The 21410-nt window shown below is 45.0% G+C and overlaps 1 protein-coding gene across 1 annotated transcript in view; it reads left to right on the forward strand.

The window, feature by feature from the left end:
• TSPAN33 (tetraspanin 33) overlaps positions 1-21410 on the forward strand; it is a 47633-nt gene that overhangs the window by 20888 nt on the left and 5335 nt on the right. The window contains exons 2-5 of the mRNA XM_044283430.1: positions 6697-6754; positions 7190-7317; positions 9245-9319; positions 20187-20282. Coding sequence (XP_044139365.1) covers positions 6697-6754; positions 7190-7317; positions 9245-9319; positions 20187-20282 — 357 coding nt within the window. The remainder of the gene's footprint in view (positions 1-6696; positions 6755-7189; positions 7318-9244; positions 9320-20186; positions 20283-21410) is intronic.

Here is a 21410-nt window from a genome sequence, read left to right on the forward strand (position 1 = left end):
GAATCTGTTTTCTGTTATCCCATAGAGAATGAATGGAGCAGCAGTGTACTTGGTCAACCAGCAGCTCTGGGGGTACAGGGCCCCCATTCTTATGATCATGGGGGTGCGTTCGTTCAGACTCCCACAAATCTAATATTTATCCCCTATACTGTGGATGGGGGATAATTCACTCTTACCATAGAATGCACCGAAGGAAGGAAGCTGGCAGCAGGAGCGCGTCTTTCACTCACTGCGCCTGCGCCGAATACTAAACAGGACGGCGCAGGATTTACGGGACACTGAGGAGAACTCGAGCGTCAATCAACTCTACATAGGTGTGCCAAAGGGTGAGAAGGCAGAGCCTCTAGGTGCTGCAGCAGCGCCCCAGTAGCACCTAGAGGCTCATTAGCATATTATAAAAGTCTTTATTTTGAAGGAACGGCGGCAGGCAGGAGTTATAAAGCACAGTCATGTACTGCTGACAGTAGCAGATCGCTAATGTCAGTCACCTACATAACGTTATTTCTCATGACAGAAACCCTTTAATGACTAGGAGTCAAAAAACCCATGTACTACCTGATAACACTCATGGACATAGATGTTTAGGAGACTTGTACTTGCTGTGGTCCCTGCAGGACACTGGCTTCTAGGAGTGACAATGCTTCATAAAGATGTCTTATATAAATATTAGACATAGTTATGACCTTGCTCACAGGTTAATACACTGGACTTACCTTTCATACAGAATGAGGAATGCTGTTCTCTAGACTGTAACGTACAACAACACATTATCCCCAGAGACATCTGTGCCCATGGGCTGAGTTCTAATTAACCTTGGTGGTTATAGAGGTTTCAGTCTAGGACATGCTAAAGGTACAGTATGCGAGCGACCAGCGCTGAGTTTTTACTGCCTGACTAATGATTTGCAGCTTTGCTGGTGCTTTGGGGCAGTAGATGCCTCACCGAGCTGCTGTAATCTGCCAACAAGCTGATATACATGCCTATAAAAGTCAGTGAAGGACAATTGTGTTACCAGTGTGTGAATCTATTTGTAAATGTCTCTAGTAAAAAGTGTGCAACTGTTGAAAAACTGGTTACTACACCACACACACCTGTTTACCTGGTGTTACATTATAGTAACCAAACGAGGGAAAACCAAAACTTATACCAGGCTCCTGAAGAAAACAACACTCTGACGAATGAATCGAATTGCCCTAATTACAGCTTAGGCTACTTTCACACTAGCGTTCGGGCGGATCCGTTCTGAACGGATCCGCTCATAATAATGCAGACGGAGGCTCCGTTCAGAACGGATCCGTCTGCATTATATTAGCAAAAAAAAGCTAAGTGTGAAAATAGCCTGGGACGGATCCGTCCAGACTTTCAATGTAAAGTCAATGGGGGACGGATCCGCTTGAAGATTGAGCCACATTGTGGCATCTTCAAACGGATCCGTCCCCATTGACTTACATTGAAAGTCTGGACGGATCCGCACGGATCCGCACGCCTCCGAACGGCCAGGCGGACACCCGAACGCTGCAAGCAGCGTTCAGCTGTCCGCCTGTCCGTGCGGAGGCGAGCGGAGCGGAGGCTGAACGCCGCCAGACTGATGCAGTCTGAGCGGATCCGCCTCCATTCAGACTGCATCAGGGCTGGACGGAAGCGTTCGGGTCCGCTCGTGAGCTCCTTCAAACGGAGCTCACGAACGGAAACCCGAACGCTAGTGTGAAAGTAGCCTTATCTGCTCCTTCCTGACATCTCCACAGGTATCAGAGCATAAGCTCTCCCTCTACCTCCCATAGAAGTCAGTGAGTGTCTGTGGCCTATGTGGCTGCTCTTAAAGAACAGGATTCTGCTTTACTATAGATCATGACCTGATAAATTTAAGAGGTTCTCCAGGATTTTCATATTGATGACCCATCCTCAGGATAGATCATCAATATGAGACTGATGGGGCTCCAACTCCTGGCACCCCTAGTGATCAGCTGTTTGAGAAAGCTTTACTCACAGCTTACCAAGCATGATAAAAAAACAAAACAAATTTGAGAACTTCTTTAAAGGGGTTGTATCACTTCAGCAAATAACATTGCTTATGTAGAGAAAGTTAATACAAGCAACTTACTAATGTACTGTGATTGTCCATATTGCTTGCTTTGCTGGCTGGATACATTTTTTCCATCACATTATGCACTGCTCGTTTCCATGGTTACAGACCACCCTGCAATCCCTAAGTCGTGGTCGTTCTTAGCGGTGGTAGGCACTAGCCTATGTGTGCTCCCACAGTCCCGGCCACCAGGAGGCAATATGGACAATCTCAATATATTAGTAAGTGCCTTGTATTACCTTTCTCTACATGAGAAATGGCACGTGCTATACTTAGAACACAGGGGCCTAAGGGGATGATTTCGACCTTGTACACACATCTTTTAGATTTGAAAATTCGCTCCAAACCCCTGTTGGTGGAGACTAGGTGGAAGGAGAGGGTGCCACAGCTTAGTGATGAGGAATGGGCTGAGGCTTTGTGTGCGCCATCGACTGTGTCACCCTCTCTTAACAACAGGCTCACTCAGCTATTCATTCTCCACAGGAGTTATTTAACACCCACCAGATTGTACAAAATGGGTAGGCTTGACCACACGAGATGCCACAGGTGCGCCCAAGATAATGCGGATTTCTGGCATCTTATCTGGGACTGCCGGTATGTGAAACCCTTCTGGAAGAAAGTAGTGGATACTTTGTCCACTTTGATCACAGAGGTGATTCCCTGTTGTCCTAAAATTTGCCTCCTAGGGATAGTGGATAATGATGCCCGCTCCCTGTATGTTTGCACTTTCTTAAAAGAGTCTCTATTCTTGGCACGGAAAGCTATAGCTTTGCGGTGGATGGCGGACAGACCGCCGACAATAGGCCAATGGAAGGCCCTGGTGAACCAAGTTTTGCCCTATGAAAAAGTGATGTATGGGAATAGGAAATGTCCTCAGAAATTTGAGAGGGTGTGGGGATCTTGGTGCTCTTCACCAATTACAGCTGTGCCTTCTCACATGTACTCAGTACGAAATGCATAGAATTGCGTGCTTAAGTATGTCATGATGCATGTTGGGTGGGAGGGGTAGAATGGTAAACATAATTTGCTAAGTGACGTCACGTGCTTTGTTTTACCTGCTTTAATGTCATCGTAATTGGATTGCATTGCGCTCCGTTTGCACTGTACAAATTTATGGCAATGTATGAATATACGATAATTTGTAATTCAAGATACTGACATATGTATAACTGTACCAATTTTGGTTGTTATTCTCAATAAAACGAGTTTAAAAAAGAAATGGCACGTGCTAAAGTGAGACAACCCCTTTAAATAAAAAAATTAATGTCACGGTATATCACATATACCAGTATATTGCCCAACACTAGGTCCGACACTCTGCACCCCTACCTTCTTTAAATAAAAAAAATGAATACTGCAGTATATCACATATACCAGTATATTGCCCAACACTATGTACTACACTCTGCAGCCCCACCAATCAGCTGTTCTGTGTGTATAGTGCCCAACACTGGGTACTACACTCTGCAGCCGCACCAATCAGCTGTTCTGTGTGTATAGTGCCCAACACTAGGTACTACACTCTGCAGCCCCACCAATCAGCTGTTCTGTGTGTGTATAGTGCCCAACACTAGGTACTACACTCTGCAGCTGCACCAATCAGCTGTTCTGTGTGTATAGTGCCCAACACTAGGTACTACACTCTGCAGCCCCACCAATCAGCTGTTCTGTGTGTATAGTGCCCAACACTAGGTACTACACTCTGCAGCCCCACCAATCAGCTTTTCTGTGTGTGTATAGTGCCCAACACTATGTACTACACTCTGCAGCCGCACCAATCAGCTGTTCTGGGTGTATAGTGCCCAACACTAGGTACTACACTCTGCAGCCCCACCAATCAGCTGTTCTGTGTGTATAGTGCCCAACACTAGGTACTACACTCTGCAGCCCCACCAATCAGCTGTTCTGTGTGTATAGTGCCCAACACTAGGTACTACACTCTGCAGCCCCACCAATCAGCTGTTCTGTGTGTATAGTGCCCAACACTAGGTACTACACTCTGCAGCCCCACCAATCAGCTGTTCTGTGTGTATAGTGCCCAACACTAGGTACTACACTCTGCAGCCCCACCAATCAGCTGTTCTGTGTGTATAGTGCCCAACACTAGGTACTACACTCTGCAGCCCCACCAATCAGCTGTTCTGTGTGTATAGTGCCCAACACTAGGGTACTACACTCTGCAGCCCCACCAATCAGCTGTTCTGTGTGTATAGTGCCCAACACTAGGTACTACACTCTGCAGCCCCACCAATCAGCTGTTCTGTGTGTATAGTGCCCAACACTAGGTACTACACTCTGCAGCCCCACCAATCAGCTGTTCTGTGTGTATAGTGCCCAACACTATGTACTACACTCTGCAGCCGCACCAATCAGCTGAGCTGTTCTGTGTGTATAGTGCCCAACACTAGGTACTACACTCTGCAGCCCCACCAATCAGCTGTTCTGTGTGTATAGTGCCCAACACTAGGTACTACACTCTGCAGCCCCACCAATCAGCTGTTCTGTGTGTATAGTGCCCAACACTAGGTACTACACTCTGCAGCCCCACCAATCAGCTGTTCTGTGTGTATAGTGCCCAACACTAGGTACTACACTCTGCAGCCCCACCAATCAGCTGTTCTGTGTGTATAGTGCCCAACACTAGGTACTACACTCTGCAGCCCCACCAATCAGCTGTTCTGTGTGTATAGTGCCCAACACTGGGTACTACACTCTGCAGCCCCACCAATCAGCTGTTCTGTGTGTATAGTGCCCAACACTAGGTACTACACTCTGCGCCCCACCAATCAGCTGTTCTGTGTGTATATTGCCCAACACTAGGTACTACACTCTGCAGCCCCACCAATCAGCTGTTCTGTGTGTATAGTGCCCAACACTAGGTACTACACTCTGCAGCCCACCAATCAGCTGTTCTGTGTGTAATTGCCCAACACTAGGTACTACACTCTGCAGCCCCACCAATCAGCTGTTCTGTGTGTATATTGCCCACACTAGTACTACACTCTGCAGCCCCACCAATCAGCTGTTCTGTGTGTATATTGCCCACACTAGGTACTACACTCTGCAGCCCCACCAATCAGCTGTTCTGTGTGTATAGTGTGTATAGTGCCCAACACTAGGTACTACACTCTGCAGCCCCACCAATCAGCTGTTCTGTGTGTATATTGCCCAACACTAGGTACTACACTCTTCAGCCCCACCAATCAGCTGTTCTAGTGTGTATATTGCCCAACACTAGGTACTACACTCTGCAGCCCCACCATCAGCTGTTCTGTGTGTATATTGCCCACACTAGGTACTACACTCTGCAGCCCCGCAGCCCCACCAATCAGCTGTTCTGTGTGTATAGTGCCCAACACTAGGTACTACACTCTGCAGCCCCACCAATCAGCTGTTCTGTGTGTATAGTGCCCAACACTAGGTACTACACTCTGCAGCCCCACCAATCAGCTGTTCTGTGTGTATAGTGCCCAACACTAGGTACTACACTCTGCAGCCCCACCAATCAGCTGTTCTGTGTGTATAGTGCCCAACACTGGGTACTACACTCTGCAGCCGCACCAATCAGCTGTTCTGTGTGTATAGTGCCCAACACTATGTACTACACTCTGCAGCCCCACCAATCAGCTGTTCTGTGTGTATATTGCCCAACACTAGGTACTACACTCTGCAGCCCCACCAATCAGCTGTTCTGTGTGTATAGTGCCCAACACTAGGTACTACACTCTGCAGCCCCACCAATCAGCTGTTCTGTGTGTATATTGCCCAACACTAGGTACTACACTCTGCAGCCCCACCAATCAGCTGTTCTGTGTGTATAGTGCCCAACACTAGGTACTACACTCTGCAGCCCCACCAATCAGCTGTTCTGTGTGTATATTGCCCAACACTAGGTACTACACTCTGCAGCCTGCACCAATCAGCTGTTCTGTGTGTATATTGCCCAACACTAGGTACTACACTCTGCAGCCCCGCCCAATCAGCTGTTCTGTGTGTATATTGCCCAACACTAGGTACTACACTCTGCAGCCCCACCAATCAGCTGTTCTGTGTGTATATTGCCCAACACTAGTACTACACTCTGCAGCCCCACCAATCAGCTGTTCTGTGTGTATATTGCCCAACACTAGGTACTACACTCTGCAGCCCCACCAATCAGCTGTTCTGTGTGTATATTTGCCCAACACTAGGTACTACACTCTGCAGCCCCACCAATCAGCTGTTCTGTGTGTATATTGCCCAACACTAGGTACTACACTCTGCAGCCCCACCAATCAGCTGTTCTGTGTGTATAGTGCCCAACACTAGGTACTACACTCTGCAGCCCCACCAATCAGCTGTTCTGTGTGTATATTGCCCAACACTAGGTACTACACTCTGCAGCCGCACCAATCAGCTGTTCTGTGTGTGTATAGTGCCCAACACTATGTACTACACTCTGCAGCCGCACCAATCAGCTGTTCTGTGTGTATATTGCCCAACACTAGGTACTACACTCTGCAGCCCCACCAATCAGCTGTTCTGGGTGTATATTGCCCAACACTAGGTACTACACTCTTGGGGGGTAACATGAGGTGACTGCACTGATATATTTTTCATTACTCTATTTCAAGGTGATATCCATAGTGATGGTGGGTGTTGGAGTCTATGCGCGACTGATGAAACATGCAGGTAAGCGGGCTATGCTTCCATTCTAAATGTGAGGACTAGAATGCACATATCTAGTACATAGAAAACTAGCTACAGCACCACTGACATCAAGTATACAATACGTGAGACTAGCTATTGGAGCACAACCACTAATAATGGAAGGGAACCCTGTCTGTCAGTCATTCCGAAAAACTTTCTGCTTCCTCTACTTTGTACTGACTAAAGACATACAGTATATTCACAATACATCAAACTCATTCAGTCTCTTAATAATTTTCACATGTGCACCCATATGGCGTCACACTAAGCCACACTAAGATTATTAAAGAATGCATGTTTTTCTTACATTTTAGTGTCCGAGTAGTTGATGTTATAGCAGTAGCTTGCACTGAATATGAAGCTGGTGTGATTGCCTTGCTGCTCCAATGCTAATACTGTATTGTAAATCCTCAACAGAGGCTGCTATGGCATGTCTTGCTGTGGACCCTGCAGTACTCCTTATAGCGGCTGGCGTTTTAATGTTCCTTATTACATTTTGTGGATGCATTGGGTCTCTACGGGAAAACATCTGCCTTTTGCAAGCGGTGGGTTACATTGACCTGGAGTTTTACATTCATAAAAAAAAAAAAAAAAAAAGCTCCCTATGAAAAGAAATGATCACCACACATTGTTGTGTAACGTGTAATATTTTCTCTATACTTCTCTATCTCAGTATCTCTGATTCTTCTGTAACCTTTGTTATAAAAGAGCATCTGTCACCATGATCAACCCTGAGGTCAACACCACCTTCCTTTCTGCAGTTGGCTGGTCCACCCCAGGCCTAGTCCCTTGGAATGCAACTTCACCTCTTCCTCTCCCCTGTTGCTACTTCCCAAACTGATTCACAGGTCCAGGCATCCTCCCTGCTCCAGTGCCTGGCCCTAAAGTTTTGCACATGTGCCAGCAAGATTACAATTGGCACATGCGCAGTTCAGATCTCGGAGTGGAGGCAGCTGAGCAAGATCGACTGCACATGCCCCAACTGGCACAAGAGTGAGATTTCGGGGTCAGGCATCGGAGCAGTGCGGATTCCTGGTCCCGTCAATCACTTCGGGAGTAGAAACGGGGGAGAAGAGAAGGTGAGGCGGTGTTCCATGGGGCTAGGCCTGCCCCTTGGTGCACCAAGCACCACATTAGCATATTAATAAATGTTAGGATTTCTCATCAATGGACATTGATTGCAGGAAGATAACATTGAACTCAACATGTTCAGCTGTGTCAGGCAGTATGCCTGGTTTAATAGGGTTAATCCTAATGACAGGTGCTCTCTAAGGTCTGCCTCCTGTCAGTGAAAACAGATAACATGGCTGCCTTTTCTAGATTTTTTATGGTTCATGAAAGAAATAAAAATATATACAGTAAAATGTATTTCTCATTACATTAGGTACAGGTCATTTACCTTTTTCCTTAAAAGAAACGCTAGATGTTTGTGATTTGCATAAGCGGCTCCTCTGAAAGAGATTTTAACACCAGTAAATATTATATTTACTGTACAGGTCATGAAATAATCACCAATATTTGTCATTTACATGCATTTAAAATGAGCAGTTGAAGAGTGATCCATTTTCAATGTGTACATCCACCACTCTCCCACTGCCTGATCCTCATTTATATTATCAGCCTAGTGATGTTCTGAAATTGCTTCTACCCTGCATATCAGGGATGACCCAGAGGAGACATGCAAGGGAATGTTTTTTTCTGCCAGTTAAAGAGGACCCGTCTCCTCTCCTGGCATGCCTGATTTAATAGCTACATGCATCCCCCATGTAATACCAATTATGGAACATCTATCCTTCTGTCCGTATGTTGTGCCATTCCTTTATTATTTCTACTAGAAGTTATGAATGAATTGCTAGCAGTCTGTAGTAAGGGTACAGAGGGGTGGTAACCAGTTGGGGGTGTGCACCTGCACAGACTCACTCTATCCAATCAGTGCTGCCATTTTCAGACTGTGGAGGTACACCCCCCCCCAACTGGTTACCACCGGTCTGTACCCTTACTACAGACTGCTGGCAATTCATTCATAACTTTTAATAGAAATAAAGGAATGGGACAACATACAGACATAAGAATAGATGCTCCAGAATTGTTATTACATGGGAAATGCATGGAGCTATTAAAACAATCATTCAGGAGTGGTGACAGGTCCTCTTTAAAACCAGATAGTAGCACATATTAGTAGCAGATTGTAATGTGATGCAAAATAAGCTCAATGGGTGCTCAAAATATATATACTGTATATGTATGTGTATGTGTGTGTATGTATATATATATATATATATATATATATATATATATATATATATAATTTTTTTTATTTTATTTTTTTTATCTTCTGTTTATTTGATGTATCAGTAGAACTGAAAACTAAATGGTGATGTGAACCTAGCCCAACTGAATACTTTTAACTTTACCCATTTTTCCCATATAGTAATTTCTAAGTAATGTTTATTTATTGACTTCCTCCTGCAGTTCTCTATATGTCTGACATTGGTGTTTCTACTGCAGCTGTCTGCAGGCATTGTGGGCTTCGTCTTCTCGGACAAGGTGATGTTTAATAGCCAATGTATTTCATTGCATCTGAGTTTTGTTGGTTAACTTGCAGCCAATAAATCTCTTGTTTGGTACAGTACTTATAGACTATGGACACATTTATTGCTATCTTCTTCTGTAAGGACATCTGTCAGTAGATTTGTAGCTATGACATTGGCTGACCTAGTGCATCTGCACTTGGCAGCTGAAGACATCTATGTTGGTCCCATGTTATGTGTCCGCATTGCTGAGAAAAATGTCTTAATATATGCAAATGAGCCTCTAGGAGCAAAGGAGGCGTTCCCATTACACCTAGAGGCTCTGCTGTCTCTACAACTACAGTGCCCTCTGTACTTTCACAGGGCCCGATGTGATATTTTCACTGGCTGACCCTGTCAATTAAAGTGCAGAGGGCATGGCAGTTGTAGAAAGGGCTGAGCCTCTTGATGTAAAGGCAACGGCCCCGTTGCTCCTAGGTGCTCATTTGCATATGTTAAAACACAATTTTTTCTTATAATTTTTGTGGGAAAATATCCAGCAAAGCCATTAATTTATATATTTAAATAGCAGCTATTTCTGGCTTCAGATGAACACGTGGGAGATGTTATTAGTCATTGATAGCAGGGGGGAAATAGATAAATGTGTCTATGTATACACACTTACACAGAGAATGCTATCAATTACCAATAACACTTCCCCCATGTACAGGTATCAGTGACTGACAGCTATCTATGTATAAACACTGATACAGAGAATGCTATCACTCACTGATAACACCTCCCTCATGTACAGGTATCAGTGACTGACAGCTATCTCTGTATACACTCTTACACACAGAATGTCCTCAATCACTGATAACACCTCTTCTGTGTCAGTCACTGACCTTACCTGTGAACAATAAAGTCATAAAAAGCAGAGGTATAAATTAATCTTCTGCTGTCCATGTGCCAGAACTAAAATTGGGTGGCGGAGGTGCCATTGCAGCCCGCATCCTCCCACCCACACCCAGCTCACTGTTTGGGAAAGTGACAAAAGTACTGGAAAAAGCCTAAAAAGTCACGTGTTTTTGCAAACAAAATTTGTGCCTTTTATACCCTCATTTTGTAGAGCTATAATAGATGATCATCTATAGTTGCTGTCCTTTGTCTTGCTTCATTCACAATAATGCCTTAGGCCTCATGCACACAACAGTAATTTTTCACGGTCCGCAAAACGGGGTTCCGTTGTTCCGTGATCCGTGTCCGTTTTTTCTTCCGTGTGTCTTCCTGGATTTTTGGAGGATGACCAGACCAGAAAAGTGAGAAAAAAATCTAAGTCAAGTTTGCCTTACAAATGATAGGAAAAAAATGGACACTGATCACGGACGCGGATGAAAATCTTGTGTGCATCCGTGTTTTTTCACGGACCCATTGACTTGAATGGGTCCGCGAACCGTTGTCAGTCAAAAAAATAGGACAGGTCATATTTTTTTGACAGACAGGAAACACGGATCACGGACGCAGATGACAAACGGTGCATTTTCCGAGTTTTCAACGGACCCATTGAAAGTCAATGGGTCCGCAGAAAATCACGGAAAACGGAACAACGGACACGGATGCACACAACGGTCGTGTGCATGAGGCCTTACTCACACGTCAGTGTTCGGTCAGTGATTTCCATCGGTTATTGTGAGCCAAAACCAGGTGCGTCTCTAAACACAGAACAGGTGCAGATCTTTCCCTTATACCTTATGTCTGTGGAGGCTCCAATCCTGGTTTTAGCTCACAATCGCTGATGGAAATCACTAACCAAACACAACGTGTGAATAAGGCCTCATGCACATGACCGTTGTTTTGGTCCGCATCCGAGCCGCAGTATTTGCGTCTTGGATGCGGACCCATTCACTTCACTGGGGCCACAAAAGATGCGGACAGCACTCTGTGTCCTTTCTGAAACCGTTGCTCCGTTCCGTGGTCCGCAAAAAAAAATATAACCTGTCCTATTCTTGTCCATTTTGCGGACAAGACTAGGCAATGATATTAATGGCTATTTCGCGCCGTTCCGCAAATTGCGGTACGCACACGGACGCCATCCGTGTTTTGCGGATCCGCAATTTGCAGACCAAAAAACACACAACGGTCGTGTGCATGAGGCCTAAGGCTTAACACTTTCATGTTTGCCACTTATTTGTGATGTACTATATGTTTTAGTCTGAAAATTGACATGATATGCTTATAACTTGATCCATATCACTTCAAAAATATTTTCATACAAATTACATATTTCAAAATTTTATATGCGAGTGCTCCTACGTGACCGTGTCTATTTTGTGAAAACTAAAGCTGGAAGTTTTGCTTAAACTTTCGTCCTTTCTTCATGCATGCAGTTTATCATGGATAAACACAGCTGTGGAGTCGATAGTCTGTGCACTCAGAGCAGATTTACGATATCCAAAATACCTTCTGCAGCATTTAATGGTGTGCTTTGTGTACAGTAGAAAATGTTTAGCTAGAAAATAGGTTTCCTCAATTATAAAGCTCCTGTAAATACATTTATATGAAATGGTACACAGAAAGAGGGGCGGGTCCATTCACATGTCCGTATGTGTTTTGCAGAGCCACAAAACACGGACACTGGCAATGTGTGTTCCGCATTTTGCGGACCGCACATCGCTGGCACACTCATATAAAATGCCCATTCTTGTCCGCAATTGCGGACAAGAATAGGACATGTTCTATTTTTTGGCGGATCCGCTGACGCGGACAGCACATTCAGGCTACATTGAAAATGAATAGGTCCGCACCTGTTCCACAAAATTGCGGAACGGATGCAGACCCATTTTGCGGACGTGTGAATGGGCCCTTAGATGTCATCTTGTGGGATGCAATGTCCAGAGGGGAGGAAGCTCTGTGTGCAAAAATAAGACATGAGATGACTGAACTGATTACTCATTCAAGATATAAAAAACTAAAGCCTGTATTACACTGTCCGATTATAATTTTTTTGGCAGATAATCGCTAATGAGTGTTCGCATGAACACACATTAGTGATCATCTGGCAGTGTAATACTGTTTCTGATGAACAAGCAAATGAGCGCGATCATCTGGCAAACCAAATCTTTTGACATGTTAAAAAAATTTTACGATCTTCCACAGGCAAACCACTATTTAGTATGGTGACGAGCTATGGCATAGCAATCTCTCTGCCCCATGCTGCGGAGGAGATCGCTGCAAGTAATTGCAGTGGACTCCTCTGCTGGCAAGCAGGTGATTGCCAGGAGGGAACTCTTCCCTCCTGACAATCATCTGCAATATCAGGCTGTGTAATACAGCCTTAGGCCTCCTGCACACGAACGTGTGCGTCCCGTGGCCGTGCTGCGGCCCGCAATGCACGAACACCAACCGTGGGGCAGCCGCAGTGCATCGCAGTTTCACTTTAATGGGTCCGCGATCCGTGATGCGGAATGCACACGGAATGGTGCCCATGTATTGCGTATCCGCAAATGAGGTCTGCAATACGGCAATGGAACACCTACGGTCATGTGCAGGAGGCCTTGAGGGGGATATTTATCATTCCCTATGCCTTGCTTTTGATTTTAAAAAGTCGCAAAAGCGAGTTTTTAAATGCCATTACGCCTAGATGTAGTCACAAGCGGCCCTTTTACATTGTCCTCACCAGTTTCCTGCTGGAGAACAGTGAGGCTTTGCCTCGTCATAAATGATATGCCTGCTCTGACAGCGCAGGGCACATCAAGACAAACTTGATGGCCTTAGGCCCCTTGCAGACGAGAGTGAGCGGATTAGGTCCGGATGCGTTCAGTGAAAAATGCGCAATTTCGCAAGCAAGGTCATTCAGTTTTGTATGCGATCGCGTTCAGGTTTTATCACGCCGGAGCAATGTGATTTAATGCGTTTTGCACGCGCATGATAAAAAAAATTCAAGGTACACAAAAAAACATCTCTTAGCAAACATCTGTGAAAAACACGCAAGCAAGTGCGGATGTGATTTTCACGCAGCCCGATTCACTTCTATAGGGCCAGCGTTGCGCGATAAAACACAGAATATAGAACATGCTGCGATTTTCACGCAACGCAAGTGATGCGTGAAAAACAACGCTCATGTACACAGACCCATTGAAATGAATGGGTCGGTGTTCAGTGCGGGCGCAATGCGTTCGCATCACGCATTGCACCCGCGCGCTTGTGTAAAAAGGGGCCTTAGTGTTTCTATTGGTTTATGGAGTCTCCTGCTTGGAGATTTTCCTAGCTACTTGTGCAGGAAAATATGGATTTTATTAAAGACTAGAGACGAACATTATATGCAATACTTTACTGGACTCCAATCAACAGCAAAGTTTAAATAAAGATATGAAGAAAAAAAATGTAAAGAAACATGCAGTGAGGTACACTGGCAGCCAATCACAACACAGCATAGGGTATATAAGCCACTGTAATATGAAAATTATCCTCTTCCTTTGATGTAAACAAACAGAAATAACGAACATGTCATCAATCTTTCCTGAACTAAAAACTGGAAATCATCCAAAGTTCAATGAGCCATGTCGAGGGAAGAGATCGACTGAAGACTCCCAGAAGAATATTAAACTAGAAGAGAACAGAAACAGGGTGGGTTATAGGGTGGGATAATATTTGTCTCCAGTATTTAATAAAATCCATATTTTCCTGCACAAGCAGCTAGGAAAATCTCCAATTTTATTACAAGCAGGAGACTCCATTATATGCATGTTTAAAGCTAATACAATACATGAGTAATAAACTGGAACTCTATATTATGCGATTAGATTAAGAACATCTAAGTATGGGGTTCGGGTCGAAAGTAGAATGTTTTGAATGTGGATTCTGACGACCAGTCGGCCGCCTTAAGAATTTCAGATAGAGAGGCACCAGCCTGCATAACCTTTGCACAACAACAAATGAGCCCTGAATACGGAGGTATCGATACCTGCTAATTGTATAGACTGCCTAATCCACCTGGCTATAGTTGGGGGATGAAACCGGAAGGTGAGGTTTACAGAACGATAATTGAGAATGAGCTGGTTGTCTAAGAGATTCATTCTTACGTTTGTAGACCTTGAGACAACGATTACACAAATGTTCTTGTTGAGGAAAGGCGGAGTAAAAAAAACGGAGGGAAAATTGGTCTTAGTACACCGGGAAATGGAGAAGGATACGCCTTGTGGGGAAAATTGTCTTTGGGATATGTCTAAGGCTCTAACATCGGAGACTCTTTTGAAAGAGAGGAGGCATAGAAGAGTAGCTAACTTAAAGGGCTTGTCCAGGTTCAGAGCTGAACCTGGACAGCCCTCCATTTTCACCCAGGCAGCCCCCCTGACATGAGCATCGGAGCAGTTCATGCTCCGATGCTCTCCTTTGCCCTGCGCTAAATCGCACAGGGCAAAGGCATTTTTCTGAGTTCCGGTGATGTACCGGGGCTCTCCATGGGGCTGACAGGAACCCCGGTGACGTCACCGGCACTGATGGGCGGGATTTGGCTCTGCCCTAGCCAGTAAAACGGCTAGGGCAGAGCTAAAGCCCGCCCCTCAGAGCCGGTGACGTCACCGAATACACCGCTGGGCGGAAGTTACCGCCCGGCAGTGTGTTATTAAAAACAAAAGAGCCCGTGCCCTGCGCGATCTAGCGCAGGGCACTGGAGCGCATCGGAGCATGAGATGCTCCGATGCTAGGCTCAGGGGGGCTGCCGGGGTGAAAATAAGGGTATGTCCGGGTTCAGCTCTGAACCCGGACAACCCCTTTAAAAGAAAGGAGCTTTAAAGATAGGAGATCATTATCTCCCCAGGAGACAAAAAGGTTAAGTACCAAAGTAACATCCTAGGTAGAATGATACTTTGGTAAAGGAGGTCTGCGGAATTTCATACCTTTTCATTAACTTACAGACAAGGGGGTGTTACCTATTGACATAGTCTGGAGCGGAGCATGATGTAAGGAAATCGCTGAACAATAAACGTTAATCGTCCGATAGGTAATTCAAGACCTGTACCGTAGGTGCGTGAACGGGATCCACATTCCGTTGTAAGCACCAATCAGCCCAAAGTCTCCAGGCTGATCTGTAAGCAGACCTGGTACCCGGGGCCCAAGCATCTGAGAGGATATCCTGAGCTGAGTGTGAAAGTCAGATATCAAACTCTGTTGACCGGAGATGAGCCATGCTACTAGATGAAGTAGGTCTGACAAGACTAAGGGATGAGGATTCCCGGAAGGGTCCAGGAGAATGGAATGATGAGTTGGCAATAAGCGTAGAAAGTCTATGGTCATCCCCAGGAGTTGAGGAAACCAAGACTGAGTAGGCCAGAATGGAGTTATCAAGACTATAGTCTATTTCTGGGTTCTGGTTAACAGTGCTTTTGGAATGAGAGCAATGGGGGGGGGGGCGTATAGAGTTCCCGAAGGCCAGAGGTGGAGGAGGGCATCTGTACCCAACAACTCCGGGTCGGGACGCCAGCTGAAGAATTTGGGAAGCTGATGGTTTAATCGAGATGCGAAAAGGTCTAATTGGAGGGGGCCCCACAGTGAGTCGAGGAGTTGGAAAATCATAGGATGTAGACGCCAGTCGCTGTCGACTGTTATGAAGCGAGAGTTCCAATCTGCAAATGAGTTGGAAAGGCCCAGAAGATATTCCGCCTTCAGCGTAATGTCTGTCGAGACAAAAGTGCCAGAATTCTTTCGCTATATTGGCCAGGATTTCTGATCTGGTGCCTCCCAGACGTTCACATACTGTACTGCAGAGATGTTGTCCATCCGCAAGAGAATGCAACAGCGCGATCTGTCTCTTGCAAAACTCTTAAGGGCGAAGAACCCTGCCAAGAGTTCCAGGCAATTGATGTGAAGTAGCACCTCTTCGGACCATTTTCCACTAGTGGATAAGGAGCCGCACCGGTCACCCCATCCGCTGCAACTGGCATCCGATTCCAGAATCAGATCTGGAACCGTATTGAAGCTAGCCGTCCCATTCCATAATTGGATGTGATCCAACCACCACAGGAGTTCCTCTTTGGCATCTGGGGAAAGGGATACTTCGTCCGAATATCCCAAACCTTTCCTGAGATGACGGATTTTCAAGCGTTGGAGAGCTTGATAATGTAGAGGAGCGGGGAAAATTGCTTGAATGGAAGAGGATAGCAGACCTACTATCCGAGCTAAAGTGCGAAGTGAGATCCGCTGCCTGTTCAAGACTGACCGAATCTCTCTTCGGATGGTTTTTAGCTTTCTGGGAGGGAGACTCAGAATGGCTGACTGAGTGTTGATGTCTTGGGCTTGACTCAGGATGTCGAAGCCCTTAGAGCCCGCTTAGTTTTTAACTCCTCAGTGGCGGAGGGTAAGGGATGTAAACTATTGACATCTGTAGCGTTAGAGTATGAACCTGATCCTCTTTAGTTTTAGCCATTTTGGCTTGTTTCTTGGGCTGAGGATCGATAAATATAAAGCTGCGTTTGTAAGAGTGTTTGCCTTGTTTGTGAAGGCCCTGCGCCATATTAGATGTGGAATCTTCCGCTGACCAAAAATCCGATGGAGTGGCCGGAATCGCTTGAGGTAAATTAGGAGGTGGAATGAGATATGGCTTGGGCCACAACAGATTTATTAATAACCTCGTGTACAGATGACATAGCAGAGTTTAATGCCGCATGAATTGACTTTTGTATGGTTTGTTCTATCAGAGACTGGATAAAATTTTCGTCCAAAAATTCAGCTTCAGCATTTCCTTCAGCCAGGAGGAATATATGAACAATTGTCAAGGAATAAAAATAATTCAAATAATGTAACATATGACAAAATTCTATGTGTAATATGTAGAAAAATGCACTACTAGCAGAAAAAAGAGACTTACTAGTTAGTATGAGGTGATTAGGAGAGGCAGAATGCACATAAGATATGCAAAACCACTATATATATAACTGTTATATAAAAGGATACTGTGGTAATACAGCCGGAGGGCAGAAGATGGCGCAGGAGGACCGGTAAATGGAGCAGAGAGTTGAAACTCAACGGGAATCTCTTCAGTGCCGAGCCTGAGGTAGTGAGGAGATTGTGTGCAGCGAAGCACAGCTGATGACCAGCGTTAGCTGTCGCTCGCACACAGCGGAGAGCAGCGTCCTCTCAGGGGGAGGAGACACAGAGTCGCCGGAGGAAGAGAGTAGGCCACCGGAGGACGGTAGCGGGGAAGTGGTAAAGTAAGATCCTAACACCAAGGGGAAGTGTATGAGAGTTGGGTGATAACCCAAAACAATGACCACTTTACCACAGGAAACATTGGGGTACCGTGGTAGTAGCTATATGTGGTAATATCTATGGGGTGAATATAAATATCCTGTCACACAAGACAAAAAACCAGTACACTTAGCTGGAGTCAACAGCAAAGAAAGAGGATGATTTGCATATTACAGGAGCTTAAATACCCTATGCTGTGTTGTGATTGGCTGTCAGTGTACCTCACTGCATGTTTCTTTACATTTTTTTTCTTCATATCTTTCTTTAAACTTTTGCTGTTGGAGTCCAGTAAAGAAGTATTGCATATAATGGAGTCTCCTGCTTGTAAAGAAATTAGGAATGGTTTATGTATTTAAGTACTTGTACTGTGCATCTATATGAAATTATTATACAGATGAACTGTAGTCCTACATTTTGGCTGGGTTCACGGGTAGTGTATTGTGCAAAACTGCACATTTGCCACGGTTTTGCAGTGCATTTTCAACCTTGCGGTTTTTAACATGTTTCACCTGTGAAAACCGTGCTGTCAATAACCACATGGCAAAACCACAGCAATTCGTAGTAAAAAATGATATGGTTTTGCCTGTTTCACACTATCACTACTCATGAACCCAGCATACATTTAGAAGAAAAAAGGGAAAAGTTTACTTATCAACCTTATTCTTATGTTTTATTTATAGATATAAGGTTTCATTCACCTTTCTTTTTTACTTTTGCATATGTTTTGGAAAATAACTTAATCCTAGACCTCCATTCAGCTGACAGTGGCCAAACGAGTCATGCTGGTATACAAGTTTTTTTTTTAAAACTGTATAGGAGAGTGGTGCAGACTGTTATCCTATACAGTAGGCCACTACAAAAAAGTGAACTGAATGACCAGCCTTTTTTCAGCATTATAGTGCCATAAGACACCATATGGCTATTATAGTGGCAGATGTTGGAGTTTAGATGTGATGTAAAAAGTGCATACATTAAAACTGAGTAAGTGCATTTAAATTGCCCAGAGCTTTCCAAAAAACTACCAAGGGAATCCCTGAGCAGACGGTGAACACTATGTGAGCTCAGGAGATTCTAGATTTGTGAATGCCACTCGGAAGGAGGTGGCTAAAATTTGCCAAATTACTCAATTTATGTGTATTCTACACAGTGAAGTCACTTTAATATGGCTATCAGCTAATATCCAGATTTAACAGCCGTGTGCTTGTTGTCACAGGTATCTGGAGCCATGCTGATTACATTGCGTCACACATCCATAGAGGATCCATAGAGTGAACACGACGATTGAGGTGGTCCCACAGATATTTGTATTCAAGTCTGGGGAATTAGGGGGCTAGCCTAGTACTTGGAAGTCTTGGTCATACTATTCAATCCAGTGTTGGACATTTCTAGCCATGTGACATGTCACATTGCCAATCTGGAAGATCCCATCCGCCCCAGGGAAGACAATCAGCATGTATGGGTGTATGTAATCTGCAAGGATGGATTCATTCATACCCAAATCTGTTGAGAGTGTCTTCCACATGGATGATTGGGCCCAGAGAACACCATAAAAACATTCCCCAGACCATAGTGCTGCCACCACCAGCTTCTGTTCTTCCAGAAATGGTTGCAGGGTGTTTGTTCTTTGATGATTCTCACCTGACATGCCAATGGCTATTGGTTCGATGAAGCAGAAAATGTGACTCATTGGAGAAGGCAAAACTGAAGATCCAATTCTGATACTGCCGAGAAAATTTAAGCCTTTTCTGCAGATGCAACTTTGTTAGCAGAGGTGCAGTGACCATAGTCTGCTTTGGAGCCCCATATGTAGTAGGGTTCACTGAACTGTTTTAGACTGGTAGCCCCCTGGTTCATTCTGGTGGTGAGCTACTCCTCTGAAGTGTGTCAGTCCGCCCTCATACACCTTCATAGCCAATGTTCATCTCTCACATCAATGGCACATGGTGCTCCGTGGTTTCCACAACGCTTATTCACAATGCTGCCATTTGTCCACTCACAATACACTTTCAGCACTGCAGCACGTGAACAGTTCACAAACTGCACAGTTTCAGAAATACTGCTACTCTTGGCCCGAAAGACAATAATCCTCCTAGTCGCACCTCTGATAACTCGCCCCTTTTACCCATGACAGCAACAAGCGATATGTGTGCAGAAAGCTAATCAAGACCAAGCCAGCTCACAACACAAGAGTTCCTTCATGAGCTACATGCTGCCGACGGCAGAAGTGGTCCTAATAATGTAACTTGACTGTGTGATTTTTTTTCATTGTTCCAAGGCATTAACCTTCCATTCAGATATTGATGTTATTTATTTCCTTGCATTTTAGCCTGGTATATATTGAAGGGGTTATCAAATATCTGAAATCCAGCCCCCCCCCCCCCCCCCCCCATGTGCCCAGGCCCCTCTCAGACATTCCACCCGCGTTGCTTCTAATGCCGTCACAGCTGCCGCTGCACCTCCAATTTGCACGGATAAAAACTTCCGGCGTCGGAGGGCAGCCAATAGCAGGTGGTGACGGGGATGATCCTCCCTAGCATCGCAGTTGACATTATAGATCTTGGGTAACCCCCTTTAACAATAATATTATAGTGCCTGTATGTAGAATGCTGGCCTCGTTAACATTGCCCTGCTTGATTGTAAGTATGCTTATTCTCTTGAAGGCTCGTGGGAAGGTCAGTGAAGTGATTGATAATGCAATTGTTCACTACAGGGATGATCTGGATCTACAAAATCTCATAGACATTGGACAAAGACAGGTAATATAACATCATTGGTCTGCTATAGAGAAAAGTAAATTCAACAATACATAATGGCAGTCTGTAATATCCCCTTGTACATTTCTGGTTAATAGATTGGAATATAGTACAATACAATGCACTGCCAAAATTTGGTAACTTAGGAAGGCTACTATGATAATGCTAAAGGTAAACTAAAGTACAATTATACTGGACCTATCATATCTGTAGTTAGAATCTTTAAAAGCTGTGTGTCACTATGGGGAGTGGGGGAAACTCCCCACCAAATTATGCGGGCTGTTACTAAGCCCGAACACAGGGAAAAGGCGTAGGTCACCTCCTACAGCTGCCCTAATCCTTACCCTGATCTCCTGACCGTATGAGCGCCCCCTAAAGGTGGGAGGGCTCATACAATGGAACCTAGATACTGCTGACCCTAACGGTCCCTTGCATAGGGGTCAGGAATAGGAGACAACCGGTTCCTCAAAAACACAGACGAACCGGAGTCTCCAGTGGCCTAGTAACAGATGGAAGATAGATAGATAGAGCAGCAACTGAACGGCAGGTAAGCACCAGGGAAAACAACAACACACTAGAACAACAAACAATTACCTGCCGTAGCAAAGATGGAACAACGACAACCAAACAACCTGGAACATCCTGCGAACACCAGATGCAAGCTGGCTTCAGGCAAGGTTGCTCCTAAACTATGGGTTCACCCCTCCGGGAAACCAATGAGGCCCCCTTCCAGAGGCATAGAAAGACAAGGTGATGTCTAGCAACCATGCCAGGCATAACGCAAAACAAGGCATCACCACACACCCATAACATAAACCCACGCCAAACACAACAACAGGTAAGGGTATGGTATAGAACAAAGAAACAAGGGGGTGACAATGATGTTCAACTAGGATGGCTCTAAGACTGGACACATGGAATCCAGGAATATCAACACTCCAACACACACAAAGGCTGGAGACAAAACTAGATCTCAGGCTCAAAACACAAGGATAAATAGAGCCTAGAGACCACACCCAGTTCCACACCAAGGAAGACATTAACCCCACGGCCACCAGACATAAGGAGGAAACAACTTAAAGGGGAAGTGCACACACAAGCATAAAAAGCAACACGTTGCCGCAGGCAACA

The sequence above is a fragment of the Bufo gargarizans genome, chromosome 2 (assembly GCF_014858855.1).
Source record: "Bufo gargarizans isolate SCDJY-AF-19 chromosome 2, ASM1485885v1, whole genome shotgun sequence".
NCBI classification, from domain to species: domain Eukaryota; kingdom Metazoa; phylum Chordata; class Amphibia; order Anura; family Bufonidae; genus Bufo; species Bufo gargarizans.